General features: G+C 39.6%; 2 protein-coding genes and 1 long non-coding RNA gene across 3 annotated transcripts; 2 read left to right on the top strand and 1 right to left on the bottom strand.

The window, feature by feature from the left end:
* The first annotated feature begins 1,692 nt into the window (after nt 1-1,692).
* Nucleotides 1,693-7,418, top strand: hprt1l (hypoxanthine phosphoribosyltransferase 1, like). The gene is made up of 9 exons (XM_022201887.2): nt 1,693-2,128; nt 2,441-2,547; nt 2,977-3,160; nt 3,397-3,462; nt 3,547-3,564; nt 4,181-4,263; nt 5,046-5,092; nt 5,529-5,605; nt 6,877-7,418. The coding sequence occupies exons 1-9, from the start codon at nt 2,111-2,113 to the stop codon at nt 6,922-6,924; spliced, it is 648 nt and encodes a 215-aa protein (XP_022057579.1). The 5' UTR covers nt 1,693-2,110; the 3' UTR covers nt 6,925-7,418.
* LOC127534972 (uncharacterized) lies at nt 7,257-10,755 on the bottom strand. The gene is made up of 2 exons (XR_007943612.1): nt 10,635-10,755; nt 7,257-8,035 (listed from the first exon to the last, which is right to left on the bottom strand). It is a non-coding gene; the product is annotated as an uncharacterized LOC127534972 (long non-coding RNA).
* A 45-nt stretch (nt 10,756-10,800) lies between these two features.
* On the top strand, nt 10,801-13,384 carry nudt7 (nudix (nucleoside diphosphate linked moiety X)-type motif 7). The gene is made up of 3 exons (XM_022201921.2): nt 10,801-11,372; nt 12,621-12,779; nt 12,868-13,384. The coding sequence occupies exons 1-3, from the start codon at nt 11,217-11,219 to the stop codon at nt 13,219-13,221; spliced, it is 669 nt and encodes a 222-aa protein (XP_022057613.1). The 5' UTR covers nt 10,801-11,216; the 3' UTR covers nt 13,222-13,384.
* Nucleotides 13,385-13,445: the final 61 nt, after the last annotated feature.

The following is a 13,445-nucleotide window of genomic DNA, read 5'->3' as shown; positions in this document are numbered from 1 at the left end:
AACTCAATTCTAACATACAGCAATACCTCAGATATTTGTTCCTCTTTTTATGACATATTTTTCACTGCTTTTTTTTTACTTTAAAAAAGGTATAATTCATGACTTCATGCAACCACTGAATCTATTCTGAAAAACATTATGAGATCCACATACGGTTGTGAACAAAACTTTGCTTACACTTGTAAAGACCCCGTGTTTCATGGCAGTCTTTTAAATGACTCATAACTCTTAGTTTTCTATTTTGAAATCATTAAAGCACACAAGTCTACTACAAAACAATCATGCGTTTTGGTTCTTTTGTAGCTTTATCACAGGTGTTCTTAAAATATGACAATCTGCTGGGTTAAAAATCTTCATACAGCAACTCTAATTATCGTTTTTGTTCATGCAGAAAGCTTCAGTAACCAAACTTCCACTATAACATGCCATCTAAACTTCTTATGATTGACTACAGCTGCTGACTCCTCTGAGCCAATTTAAATAGAACTCAGACTCAAGATTACAAACAGTACAGTCGAAAAGTCTGAGGAGCTCCGTTAAGAACTGTAAAAAACAAATCATTGACCTGAACAAGGAAGGAAAGTCACCAGGAGTAATTTTACAGAGGCTTCAGATCCCAAAATCCAGTGTGCAAACAACTGCTTGTATATATAAAGTGAATGATACAGTTGTGTCGCTGCAACGATCAGGAAGAAAAGACAACCTGTCAGAGTGGTCAAAAGTCAAGCAAGAATGACCAAAAAGCCGATCTGCTGTGATTAGAATACCACCACCATCCAGCATGGTGGTGGTAGTATTATACTCTTTGGCTGTTTTGAACCAATGTAACTGTTGCTTTATAAAAATACAAAACATTCTTCAGGAAAACTTGAAATCATCAGAAAGAAGGTTTGTTCTTGGATGCAGTTTGAAGTTCCAACAAGACAACGGCCACAAACACACATCATGAGCTGAAAAGAAAAGGCTAAATCAGGCTAGAGTTGAGGTTTTAGACGTGGCATTTTTACACAAAGATTCTTCTAAATATTATAAATACAACTGAGTAAAATTGAAATTGAAAGTTATTTCTAAAGATATTGTATTAAACCTGTTGACACTCAACTCGCAAATTATATCAAGTCAGAAAGCCTTGGAGTCTGGTCAGTCTTTTCTTCAGGAGGAAATGACAGCAGGTCATGTGATCTGGAATTAACACACTTCCTGCAGAGGTGTTTTTGTAACGGCGAACTTAGTGGAAAGTGATTTAATTTGTTATTTTCCATATAAAATTTGATCTATTGCCAAAAAAGAAATATCTTTCATGATTATCTCAACTTAATAAAAAGAACACAATCAAAACATTTTTGAATAATTTCATTTTATTATTGTTGAGCTAATTAGAAGGTGGTTGTTATTAAATTGAGACGGTTGTTTAGTTGACATTTTAGTGATATCTAGTATTTTTTTTAATTAATCAATGATTGTTTCTATAATAAATAATTATGGAATTTGTAAAGACATGATCATAATGAACATAATAAAACACACTTTAAATAAAAATGGATGCAAGCTATAGCCCATGGACTTCAAAAGTCCCTCAATTATATACTGACCCATGAACATTTTGAAATAAAGTAAATTTGTGAATAATGAGGACACATATGTTGTTGTGGGGGTGTGTTGCCCCTGTTTACCCTCCCAGACTGGAGGTAAACACTGAGCGGTGTTTCCACACAGCAGAAACTGTCACCGGTGTATTTTTAAAACTGCGTCATCTGCAGCTTCTCCTCTGCGCTCCGTGCACCGCTGCCTCGGCCACCAAAACATGCAGTTGTAGTGGAGAAGAAGGGAACCGGCGTAACGCTTTAAGCCCAGGTTGTGGGGGGCAAATCAGATTACTGCCAAGGTAAACTGGATTCTGACGTAAAGGGCTTAAACCGGGCCGGAGAAGAGCCGCGCTCACAAGCAGCCGAGGAGGAGAGAAGCTCGAACAAGCTCCAGTCAACAAACCAGCAGCAGCAGCAGCAGCAGCACCTCCCTCCTCTCCTCTCCTCTCCTCTCCTCCTCCTCCTTCACCCCGAAGCATGACTCCTCACATATTCCTGCGCGACTGAACGCAACGGACGCTAACATGGCTTCGTACCTGCAGGTGAGGCTCCCGGTTCCGGCTGCGCTTCTCGCTCCGGACCGATTTGTTTGGTAACTTGTGCACTTGTCAGGGTGTGGTTGTGCGCCGCGTTGGCTACCGTAGGGCCTGTTTTGATGCATAACAGTGTTTCAAGTCTAGTCAGTTGAGGTGTGCAGGGATAAACAGGTGGTTGAGAGGCTCAGTGTTGCCAAGAAGAGAGGGGGGGACGGCTTCACTTTGGTTAAATGCTTCTTTGGCGCACGTTATCTGTCAGTGCCAAACGGCTTTATTTTGCGCAGAGCTGAAGGAGATGGCTTCCTCTTGTTCCTCCAGATCGCTGATGATGAGAAAGGCCATGAGCTGGACCTTTTCTGCGTGCCCAGGCATTATGAGAACGATTTGGACAAGGTGATCATCCCCCATGGCCTCATCATGGACAGGTAAACCAATCAACAGCTTGATTTTTTTTTTCTTCACAGCAGACATCTTTACATGTCACAGCAGGAAAAGCTCAGGTGTACTAATGATGGCTGCTGCCACTCTGGGGAGGTCCTGCAGTTGTTCATGCTGCTTCACTAAATGGAACTGAGTCATGCTTTTCCTGCAATGACAAGCCAGACTGTAAAAAAAATAGAGAAAAAAAGCTCCATTACAGCAACAAGGTATTAAACAAAACACGGCTGCCCACATCCAGAAGTGCATTTGAATATTTGGAAGGGAGGGTGCAGTGCAGTGGAATGCATGGTAAGCAATTATGTTTAAGTGCCATATCATGCCAAGGATCTCCTCCCCATCTTCTTTAAAAGCTCCACTGCATTAATAATATAATGTACAGTGTTGTCCCTTGTGTTCTCCCTCTTTGTGTGCAGGACAGAGCGTCTGGCCCGGGACATAATCCGGGACATGGGGGGCCACCACATCGTAGCTCTGTGCGTGCTCAAAGGGGGCTACAAGTTCTTCGCAGACCTCCTGGACTACATTAAAGCGCTGAACCAGAACAGTGATAAATCAGTCCCGCTGACGGTGGATTTCATTAGGGTGAAGAGCTACTGTGTAAGCTGCCTTTCTCATTTCATTTCCGGGAAGCACTTGGGTGCTGATGTGTGATACAGAGTTGGCAAATGAGGACGATCTCGTTAAACTGCAAACGGGCCGCCGCAGTGCCAAGATGCAGCTTGCAGTGCGTTTGTGGTGAAGGTGTCTGTCGTGATATAAGCGCAGCAGACAGGACGAGGTTAGACCAAACTGTGACGTGACGGTTAATGATGCGTCTTCTTTGTGTCTCCTAGAACGATAAGTCAACTAACAATGTCAGAGTCATAGGAGGGGATGAGCTGTCCAGTCTCTCAGGCAAGGTCAGTCCTGTGACAAACAACACTGCACTGCTTTTTAAAGAGCTCCACTTCATTAACTGCTCTTTCATTTTCTTTTTTCTGCAGAACGTTTTGATTGTTGAGGTAAGACTTTCTCTATTCTCTATTAAAGAATCAGATTTAGTGGTGAAGTATGTGCACAACATTCAAGGAATTTGATTTTGGCTGTTGGTGTCACTCTAGGAATATGGAAAGAGAATAATAATGATAAAAACTATAGTCAGAAGAACAGGGAAAAATAGTAATGAAAGTAAATATAACACAATGTATACAGATATTTACAAGCTAGAAAGGAAGATATAAACACAGTAGTGCAAAATGATACTTGCTCCGTGATGATACAGTGAAAAAAGCAGAAAATACTGATCATACTGCAAAAAGTATTATCCATTGGAATACTGTATATTGTACAGGTTCATGCATATGGGTTTTATAAAGCGTCTTGAGACAATTTGACCTGTATGGAAAATTGAAAGGGGTGTGGAGGAATGTATAAAGTTCCATTACTGCTGCTGATTCTGCTCATTGATTTGAATTTCATTTGTGCAGCAAAAGCACTACATGAGCCAGCATCTGTTTCTTTTTTTTTTTTAACGCTAAATAGTTGCACAACACCAAAGTCTGCTGTACGTGACTTTCATTTCTTGACTTTCTCTTTCTGTCTCTGCTGTAACGCGACCACTTCCTGCACCGATAAAAGGATATCGTAGAGACAGGAAGGACGATGCAGACGCTTCTTTCCCTGCTGAGCGAATGCAATCCCAAGATGGTAAAAGTTGTGAGGTGGGCATCATCGCTTACAGTTTGTGGTGCTGGCAGCCGAATTAAAACTGGCTGGTGTGTGTCTGACGGTGCTCTTAGCTAATGGACACTCTCCTGTAGGACTGCATTAGAGGAGTAATGCGACGGAGGGATGGAGCAGCTTAAGAGTTAATCTGCCGCACTGTTAACTGCACTGAGGCCATTTCTCTGATGTGTTCCTGATAGCTGGTTAAAAGAGGATATGTGCTGAACAGATGCCGGCTTCCTCTGATGCTCGCAACAAAGAGGGCAGTTTGGTTTGCATTTGTTATGCTTCTTATGCAACTCGGTGGCTTTGATGACATACCAGTTTTATTCTAGGCTTAAAAGGCGATTTCTCACACCCTCTTAGCTGTTCTTGTATCATGCAGTGTCCACAATTCCTCTTCCTGCAGAGGTTTTGGAGTTTCTACCACTGATAAGTCTGCTACGCCCAAATACAATACAGATAAATAGATTGTTTTAAAAATAAATTGAGATGTATAACTTTATTTTAGCGAATTTAATTTAGAACACTGGAAACTCCATTTGTTGGTGCCTGCACTCATGTCCATGTCTTTAAAAGAAGCTCCACACCAAGAGGCTGACCTTGACCTGTGAGTAGGCATTTGTTTGGGCAGGGTGTTGTGCAGGTGTACCAAGACGACCAATGCCATCTGTTAGGATTAAAACCTGCACAGGAAAGCTCTTTGTCTTTGACATGCTCATTTGTCTTCAGAGGTGTTTGTTTCACGCATCCCGTCTTTCCTCGCTTGTCATTGCAGCCTCCTGGTGAAGAGGACACCGAGGAGTTCAGGGTATAGACCAGACTGTAAGCACCTCTTTACTCACTTTACACCACAGCATTATCTGAGCAGTAATGATTTATTGTGCTCACTGTGTCTCTTTTAAGATCTGGCGAAGCAGGATTAACGTTTATTTCAGGAAAATCTACTCCAAACGTAGGCGAGCAAGGCACTTATGCACTAATGCACGCCTGATAACCCCCCACTCACACCGCCTCTGATTATGTAATGCTTTTAGGTTTGAGTTGGATAATCTCTTTAAGATTGTCCCTCAAGGACAGCTGTTACTGTAAGTGTTTTGACTTCCCACGATGACGCTCTGACAACTTAAGTACGACCTCATAGAGACAGTAAAAGAGCAACGTCTGTCTGTTTAGTGACAAGAGTTTTACTTCCACTCCTCTTTAAAGCAGCTTGTGTTTTCTTTATGTAACTTGCTTTGGTGTTTTCTGTTTATTTCAGACATTGGGTTTGAGGTGCCGGATGCCTTTCTGGTGGGTTACGCTTTGGATTACAACGAGTACTTCAGAGATCTCAGTGTGAGTATTATGCAGATGATAACTCCAGATGAAATATGAAGACTTTCCTTCCAGTTCCGTGATACTTTTTAACTCCACATAACTTGTTCAACATACTGATCATCATTTGGCACCGTTTCATACTTTGCTGGTACTGCACATATAGGATAATAAATAGCAGTATGTAGACATGTAGCAGTTTTTATTTTGTCACTTTTTCATCATTAATATACTTTATACTCAAAACAACTGCTGGAATATGAAACTTATATTTTGTATAATTTGACAGGACTTTATTCTGCATTTTGCCCACAGGTGGCAAATGAATAAGTAGGGGATGTCTGCATTGTATTTTTTGAAACAGCACTTTGATTTACTATATTCATGATTAATTTGTTTCTATCCACATGATAATCTAAATATTTGAAAATAATGTAACTGCTCTTTTTCACTAAAGACATTACATACTTATCCCATAAGGGATAGCAGATGCATAAATAATAAAATAATTGGTGACTGAATTCAGAGCTCCACTCTCAGGCTCCTCATGGTGTGCATGCTGCATTACAGGGACACTAGGTCTGAGTAAGATGTGTTTTCTTTTGTTCTTGTATGATATTCAAAATGTCTAAAGAGGCATTTCTCTACTGTGAAAAATGCCTCTTTTAGTGGAGAAATGCTAAATTCATGTCCATTTATTAAAGCTGGCTTGCATAAATCCTTGGAGAAAGTCAAAAAAAGTCTGTGGTTTTAAATAGGAACAAACAAAATATTGGTTTGGTTGATTATTGGATCTGATATTCAGCACTTTTGTGATTAATAGATAAATGTGAAATGATTAATCAGATAATCTGAAAACATAAAATTAAGCTGTAGGTATTAAAATAAATGATGAATTGTTTTGGTCATGTTTCAAGTAAAAATATTTATTACATTCTTGTTCTAGCTTTAAATGGAATATTTGCTTTGTTTCCCTGTTTAATATGTTTAATAGTTGCTGTAAACTCAGTTTTTAGATAAAAAGAAAATGTACAAGTAAGTTTCTTGGGATTCTGTGGAATTATAACAGACATTTTTTTAGACAAAAGATGAATCGGTAATCAAGAAAATGATCTGTAGAATAATAATTCAAATAAGTCTGTGTTGCAGCTCCATTTAACATGTTCATGTAAAAAAACAAACAAAAGCGTTTTAACTTAAACACTGTTTCTGCTATCAGCCTAATCAGTCTCCATTTATAGTCAGTTCAACTTCTTTTTCAGCTTCTGACTCTGGTTTATTTGTTTTCTCAGCACATCTGTATACTGAATGATCAAGCCAAGGAGAAGTACAAAGTGTGAGCAGATGAAGTGCTGCAGAGGCTGAATCTGAATGAAGACTAGGACCACTGTGATGACCCTCCTTAGCTTTGCTGTGTTTTGAATGTTATTTATTTTTCTACATAAGAATCCACAAAGAGTGACTTGTGGGTTGTGACTAACTTCAAGAAGGACATTTATTTCCCCCCTTTATGAGCAAGTGGGATTAATGATGTATATTATGAATATTTTGGTTGCTGAGTTTTAAGTTATGTAGATAATTTGTGTTTAGCTGTAAATTGAGTCGTTTTTGTTAGAACTAGAGATGAAGAATGTCATTTGCTCTGGCTTGATGTTCAGTGAGCTGTCAGTCAGATGTTAGCAGCCTTCAGTTTGTACATGTTTGGATTTTTAATGCTGATATATATTCTCATTATGCCATAAAATGACTTGTAATGTACTGTAAGTTTTCTTTAATGCCCGATGTTTTCATCGAGGACCTGTTTACAGCAATACAAACCCCATTGAAACCTCGAGTCCTGTTTCTGTTGCACTTCTTCAGCTTTTCCAGAAGAGGGAGTAACATTAGCACTATAAAAGTATAAAAATAACACTTCTATGGTATGCTCATAGCAAAAAAAAAAGAAGGCGGCAAAAACGTTTAAGTTTACAGTGCGTTCTTGTGATAATTTCTGTAGTCCACTTAAAGACACTTGGTCTTGTTTTTGGGGAGAAGATATATGCTCAGGGGCGGATCCAGATTATTTTTTTTTGGGGGGGGGCACAGGGGGGTACAACAGATATTTTGGTACCATGGACTTCCTAGAGCACCTCCTCTTTTTGCATTCTTCATATGGGATGGAAATAAAGTAACGTTAGTTTAGCACGTCCATCAAATCCTGTAGGTGTGAAGCAGGAAGCCCTCCACAATGAGGATGTGAGGCTCCTCCTCCTCCTTGTGATCGGACTTCGGGACCATCTCTGTGTCCAGGGTGTTATTAACGCCATGAGACTTCTCAAACTTCACCGGGTTCTCCAGCCACGCGTAGATCCTACTCATCATGGCGTCCATGTCCAGAGCAGTGATGACATCGTACTGCTTAAAGCCATCTTCACCAACTTCAATCTGATCTTGGGGCTTGAAGAAGTCACCCTGATGGACCACACAGCAGTTGGGGTTTAGTGAGTAAGGTAAGAGCAGAAAGGGAGCTGCCACTCGGACGCCGTTCTTCCACCCAGAGAGGACCTCTTTCTGCTGTCGCTGCCACACATACTGCCCTAGTGGAGGTTTTAGGTGGAATATTCCTTTAAACCAACCTAAATTTCATGTTTTGATCATTATCAAGTGAGAAGCCTCAATCCAGACTCCTCATAAAGACGTTTGAGATTTATGCTGCTGTTATTTGTTTAGTCCAGACTAAATGACAGAAATCCACAACTGTAATTTTATTTCAGGACTCTGTTATTAAATGTCAAAACAATCCATATGACTCTAAAAACTCAACAGCTTTACAAACTCTAAGATTAAACTCTCCACAAGGATCCAAAACAAGTTGGACTTCTACATGAGAGCTTTAATTATTCTTCATCTACTTCCTGAAAAGTTTGGTCAATAAAAAAGACAAAAACTAATATTTTCAGCTGAACTAAAGACAGACTTTATGATTTTTCTGCTCACATGTTGTGTTGTTGTAAACTTACTCTTTCAAATAAATAGCCACCTAACCCCCTGAAAACCAGTGTTAGTCCTGTGTTTGTGTTGTGACCCTAGACAGCCGTTCGTAATGTTTTTTGAGCAACACACCACACTATGACGTTTTACAGTGAAGGTTCTACTATGGAACCAGTTTGACATGTTCAGGCATTCTTTGTGTGAAAACTCAGAGATTTCAGATATCAGAAAGTGGTTTTCAACTTTCTCTGTTAACTTTCTGCTTCAACTTTAAACTAAATTTCCTTCACTAAGCCAGTCCTCTGGACTTCCAGTAAGCTGTGTTCCTATTGGCTGTCCAGGTGGCTGCTTGGTGTCATCAGGAACACCTGAGCAGCTCAGTGTCTTCCTGCTTTATGTCTGCAGTCAAACATTTCCTCTGCTTCTCTTCACTGAACCGGGTTTGGTGCCATTGCTTTAGTTTGTTCTTTAGGCGCTGGCTTGCAGCTTCCAGCAGTAAAATCCTCTTTAATGTGTTTCTTGGTGTGTTTTAGGGCTTTGTACTGGATAGTTGTCTTGGTAAATGTGGTTCTTTAGCCACAGTTAGCACATGGTGCTAATGTGTGGAGTGATTAGTGGATTTGGTGCACAGACATAATGAAGAGTAGACGCTGCTCGGGATGCTGCGCAGCGAGAAATACGGCCGCCATCTTGGTCCGGTCACCCGCTCCACTCAGCGCTGTTTGACAGCGCATTTAATCCATCTTAACTCTGAATATTAAACTGATTTTCATGCGTTTTTTATTTTTTTGCTGCAAACGTCATACATGTAGCTATGATACAGGACAAATGGTTCGGCGTATTTTAATGTTCATAGCGGGATTAACAGTAATAGAATATTCTGATATTAAGCTCGACTGTAGACAGGTATTTTGCAAACACTGTAAACACACACACACTAATATATGTTAGAGAAGCAGATAATGGCAGTAAAGTTGATTATTTTAATAATGTGAAGAGACAATAAATGATTACGCTATTACATTTATAAACAAAATACTGAGTAATGAACACATATTTCTATATAAAACAATATATACATATATATTATCATTTTCTGATATCTTTTTTTAATATATATGTATGAATTATATTGATAGTCTATATATGATTTATATAATAATTTTCTCTGATATATTGATTATATTAATATTCCACATATGATTTATATATGTTTTCTGATATATTGATTATATTGATACTGCATACATGATTTATATATGTAGTATGATTTTCTCTGATATATAACTTTTATCTATTATAGCCTATATATATGTGAATGATGTTGATAATCCATCTATGACTTATATATATTCATTTTCTCTGATATATAACTTCTATCTATTGTTTCATATAGAAATATGTGTTCAGTATTTATTCTCTTAGGTTTTCTCTGCTATTTATATTTTTATTATCTGTGATTATTTCATTATTTCATGATTGTAAAATAAAGTTGGAGGCATAAAGACTCATTTAATTATTTTATTCCTGAAATCTTTGACGTAGCAGAACTAAACTTTCATTTTCCTTCTTGTATTTCTGATACTAGAACTAAACGTGTCTTCAACACGGATCATCTGGTTTTAATGAATCACCAGCAACATCACAACAACAAATGAGACCATTTTCAACAAATTCATGAAACTGATGTCATTTAAAACTATCAGAGTCTGTTTCAGTGTCGAATTAAAGCTGATTACTGACAACTACATTAGCGTCAACCAGCCACAGTTTTATGAACTTAATGAACCACATCACAGGAACACAACACACTTCAGCTGCTGACAGGAAACAATACAAACATCGTTAGCGTGATGCTACATTTAGCTGCTAATCAGGACTGGTCAGCTAGCTCGGCTAGCATCGCTAATTCACATTAAAGTTAATACTCGCTGGATGCTAACTCGCTTCTCTGGTCAACACACACAAATAAAGTCCACCAACTCCTGGGGTTCACTGCTCACATTATATCTGACTCTGAAGTTGAACATAAAGTTCATTAAAACCGACATCGATCAGTAAATTATCATTTACTACCGACCAGCTGTCAGAATCCTTCATTGTCTGTTGGTCCAATAAGCCGAAGGACTGTGCCCCTACGGAAGATACTGTATATGCTATCCATGCTATCCATCAGAGTCGGAGAGCTAACTGGCTAAGTGTGGCTAAAGCCGATGATCGTCGCATAAATTTGACGTCACATTTGAGGTGGTTTGTTTTGGTGTAACGTTAACCTTACTTTACTGTACTGTAAAGTATTGATTTTGATTGCCAGTGAATATCGTAGCATATTACACAGTTTTACCTCGACTCTAACAGCGTGAGTGACACGACTGCTGTCCGAATTTCCATCGGCTGCTACGCTTTTCGTTAGCTCTTGTGCTAACGTCAGCTAACGTCAGCTAGCTTCGTTACCATTTCCCCTTCGATTTAAAAAAGACCTGCCACTGCCGCGACGTGACATGTTTGGAGTTTAACGGGAATTAATTGGCTACTCAAGTATAATTAAAGCGGGCTTGCAAGTTTAAAGCTCGTCCTCAACCTTGTTTATGAGTTAGACAACGTATGGTTGGTGTAGCAGTCCTGCACTTTGCCTTTCCTGCTTTGAAGCCGAGCCACTACCATGCATATTAAAGAGAAGACAATAGCTATTTTAAAGCAGTTTGACATTGGAAAAAAGTTCTCCTATCTGCCGGTGCTGCCCAAAGCCTCAGTCCTGATCCCACTGTTGGTGAAGAATGGGGAACTGCACACCCTGATGACCCTGCGATCAAAACAGGTAACCCTAATTAGGACTGCACGATATTGGGGAAAAATGACACTGTGATATGAAAAAAACCACAATAATTTAATAATGGGTTGATTCTAAATGAGAGCTCATCTACATTATAAAAAAGTTTAAAAAAACTTACTCATGTAGTGTGCTAATGTAATTGGTGAAGTAAATTATACAGAACAAAAATATAAATGTCTTATAAAATTGCATTCATTCTTTTAAACATTGAGGAGTCAGTATTTGTTGTGTCAGTGCATCTTTACAACAGAACAGACATCATAAAACAACAAAGCGCACAATGTACGGAAAATGATAAAGGGCAGATGGAGACCAGAAATCACAAGTACCTAACTAAGATAAGTCAAACATCTGCAAGGCTAAGACTTACTGAGGGATGGTATCTCACTCTTCCTGAAGGGTTAGGTGAAGTTAGTGGACATGTTGGGCAGCAGGATCATGTAATGTCACATTCATACACGTCCATCCAGAGCATCTTGTTGCCAAATTGTTATGCTATACTGCCTCTGATTCCTTAGTTGTGCAAGTCTAAATGCCACGCTAAGTCACCCGTTTGATTCCAGCATCCCATTCTCATCTTTCTCTTGTCATCTGTGGCATTGTGTCATTTGAATAAAGCTGCATTTTCAGCTTGCCCTTCATAACCACTGGTCAGTGGAGTGTCTGTATGCTGCTCACTCTATGTATTAATAGTCCTTTAAAGCCACACCTGACCAGGATGCAGTATAGCTCAGTGGTTGAAAAAATATCCCCAGCTGCACAGCTCAATAACGTTTTATGCACAATTGGCTAAATTTAGCCCTTTTTAAACCACAACACTAGAAATTAGATTAGATGTCAAACTAAAACATGTTCTCCTGTACATGCAGCTCTTTTGTTGGACCTCTTCTTTCATTGAAATACCTCCATAAACTACTGTTTCTTTTAAGAGTTTTTCTTCTATTCTTTGCTCATGTGAACAGATGTTGTCGTGTTAGAAAAGTATCCAAGATCACTTTAATGGGAATGAATTATATCAGACGGACTTCTGGAGATTAGTCATGGAAAAAAAAGTAGCATGATGTACTGCAATTAATATGTGTTACTGCACACCGCACCTGCAGTGATGTGACGTTTACACATTGTAATGTCGACGCTGTAACGATGTATTGTGCAGCCCTACCTTGAATAGATGCCATTTAGGTGAAGGATGAACGCTCTCTCTTTACATGTACTTCTTTTATCTCTCTCTAGCTGAGGACCAGTGCTGGTGAGGTGTGTTTCCCAGGAGGAAAGAGAGAACCCAGTGACCAAGATGATGTGGATACAGCTCTGAGGGAGGCACAGGAGGAGATCGGTCTACCACCTGATGATGTTCAGGTGGTCTGTACACTCTTCCCAATCATCAATAAGGTAGAACACATTTCCCTTTAAGAGTATCAGCCTCTTTGGGTTCAACCTTTAGTTACATTTCCCCTCCCATCTTCGTCTCTTTCCACAGAGTGGTCTGTTGGTGACCCCGGTCGTTGGCTTCATAGATGCGTCTTTTCGTCCCAGTCCAAACCCTGCTGAGGTCAGTGCCGTGTTCACCGTCCCACTGGACTTCTTCACCAGCCAGAAGGACCACTATGCTGCCCACGGTGCTGCCGGATTGGTCGGGCCGCTGCACTCGTTTCACTTTGTGGACCCCGATTCGAGACGCCAGTATCACATATGGGGGCTGACCGCCATGTTGGCCATACTGGTTGCTGCACTCGCTCTCAGGAAAAAACCCGAGTTTGACGTTGGTTTTGACTCCGAGGATCCGCTCTCCTTCTTCCAGCAGATTCTACACAGAAGACTGAATAAACTATGACCAGCTGTTGTCTTTGTTTTAAATGCATTTGTGCCACAACAAAGCATCTGTACGGTAACATTTAATGTTAACTGCAATGTATTAATTTACTGTATTAGTTGTTCAGATAATGGTGCAATATTTGTTAGAAAAGATTAATATAAAGTTGATTCATACACTTTTATACCGTTTAACCTTCCAGGTGTTTTTGTACTTGTGCATAAAGTGGTGAGTAAATGAGACAC

The sequence above is a fragment of the Acanthochromis polyacanthus genome, chromosome 8, assembly GCF_021347895.1.
Source record: "Acanthochromis polyacanthus isolate Apoly-LR-REF ecotype Palm Island chromosome 8, KAUST_Apoly_ChrSc, whole genome shotgun sequence".
NCBI lineage: Eukaryota > Metazoa > Chordata > Actinopteri > Pomacentridae > Acanthochromis > Acanthochromis polyacanthus.
The sequence above is the reverse complement of the archived record's forward strand: the minus strand, read 5'-3'. Positions and strand labels throughout refer to the sequence as shown.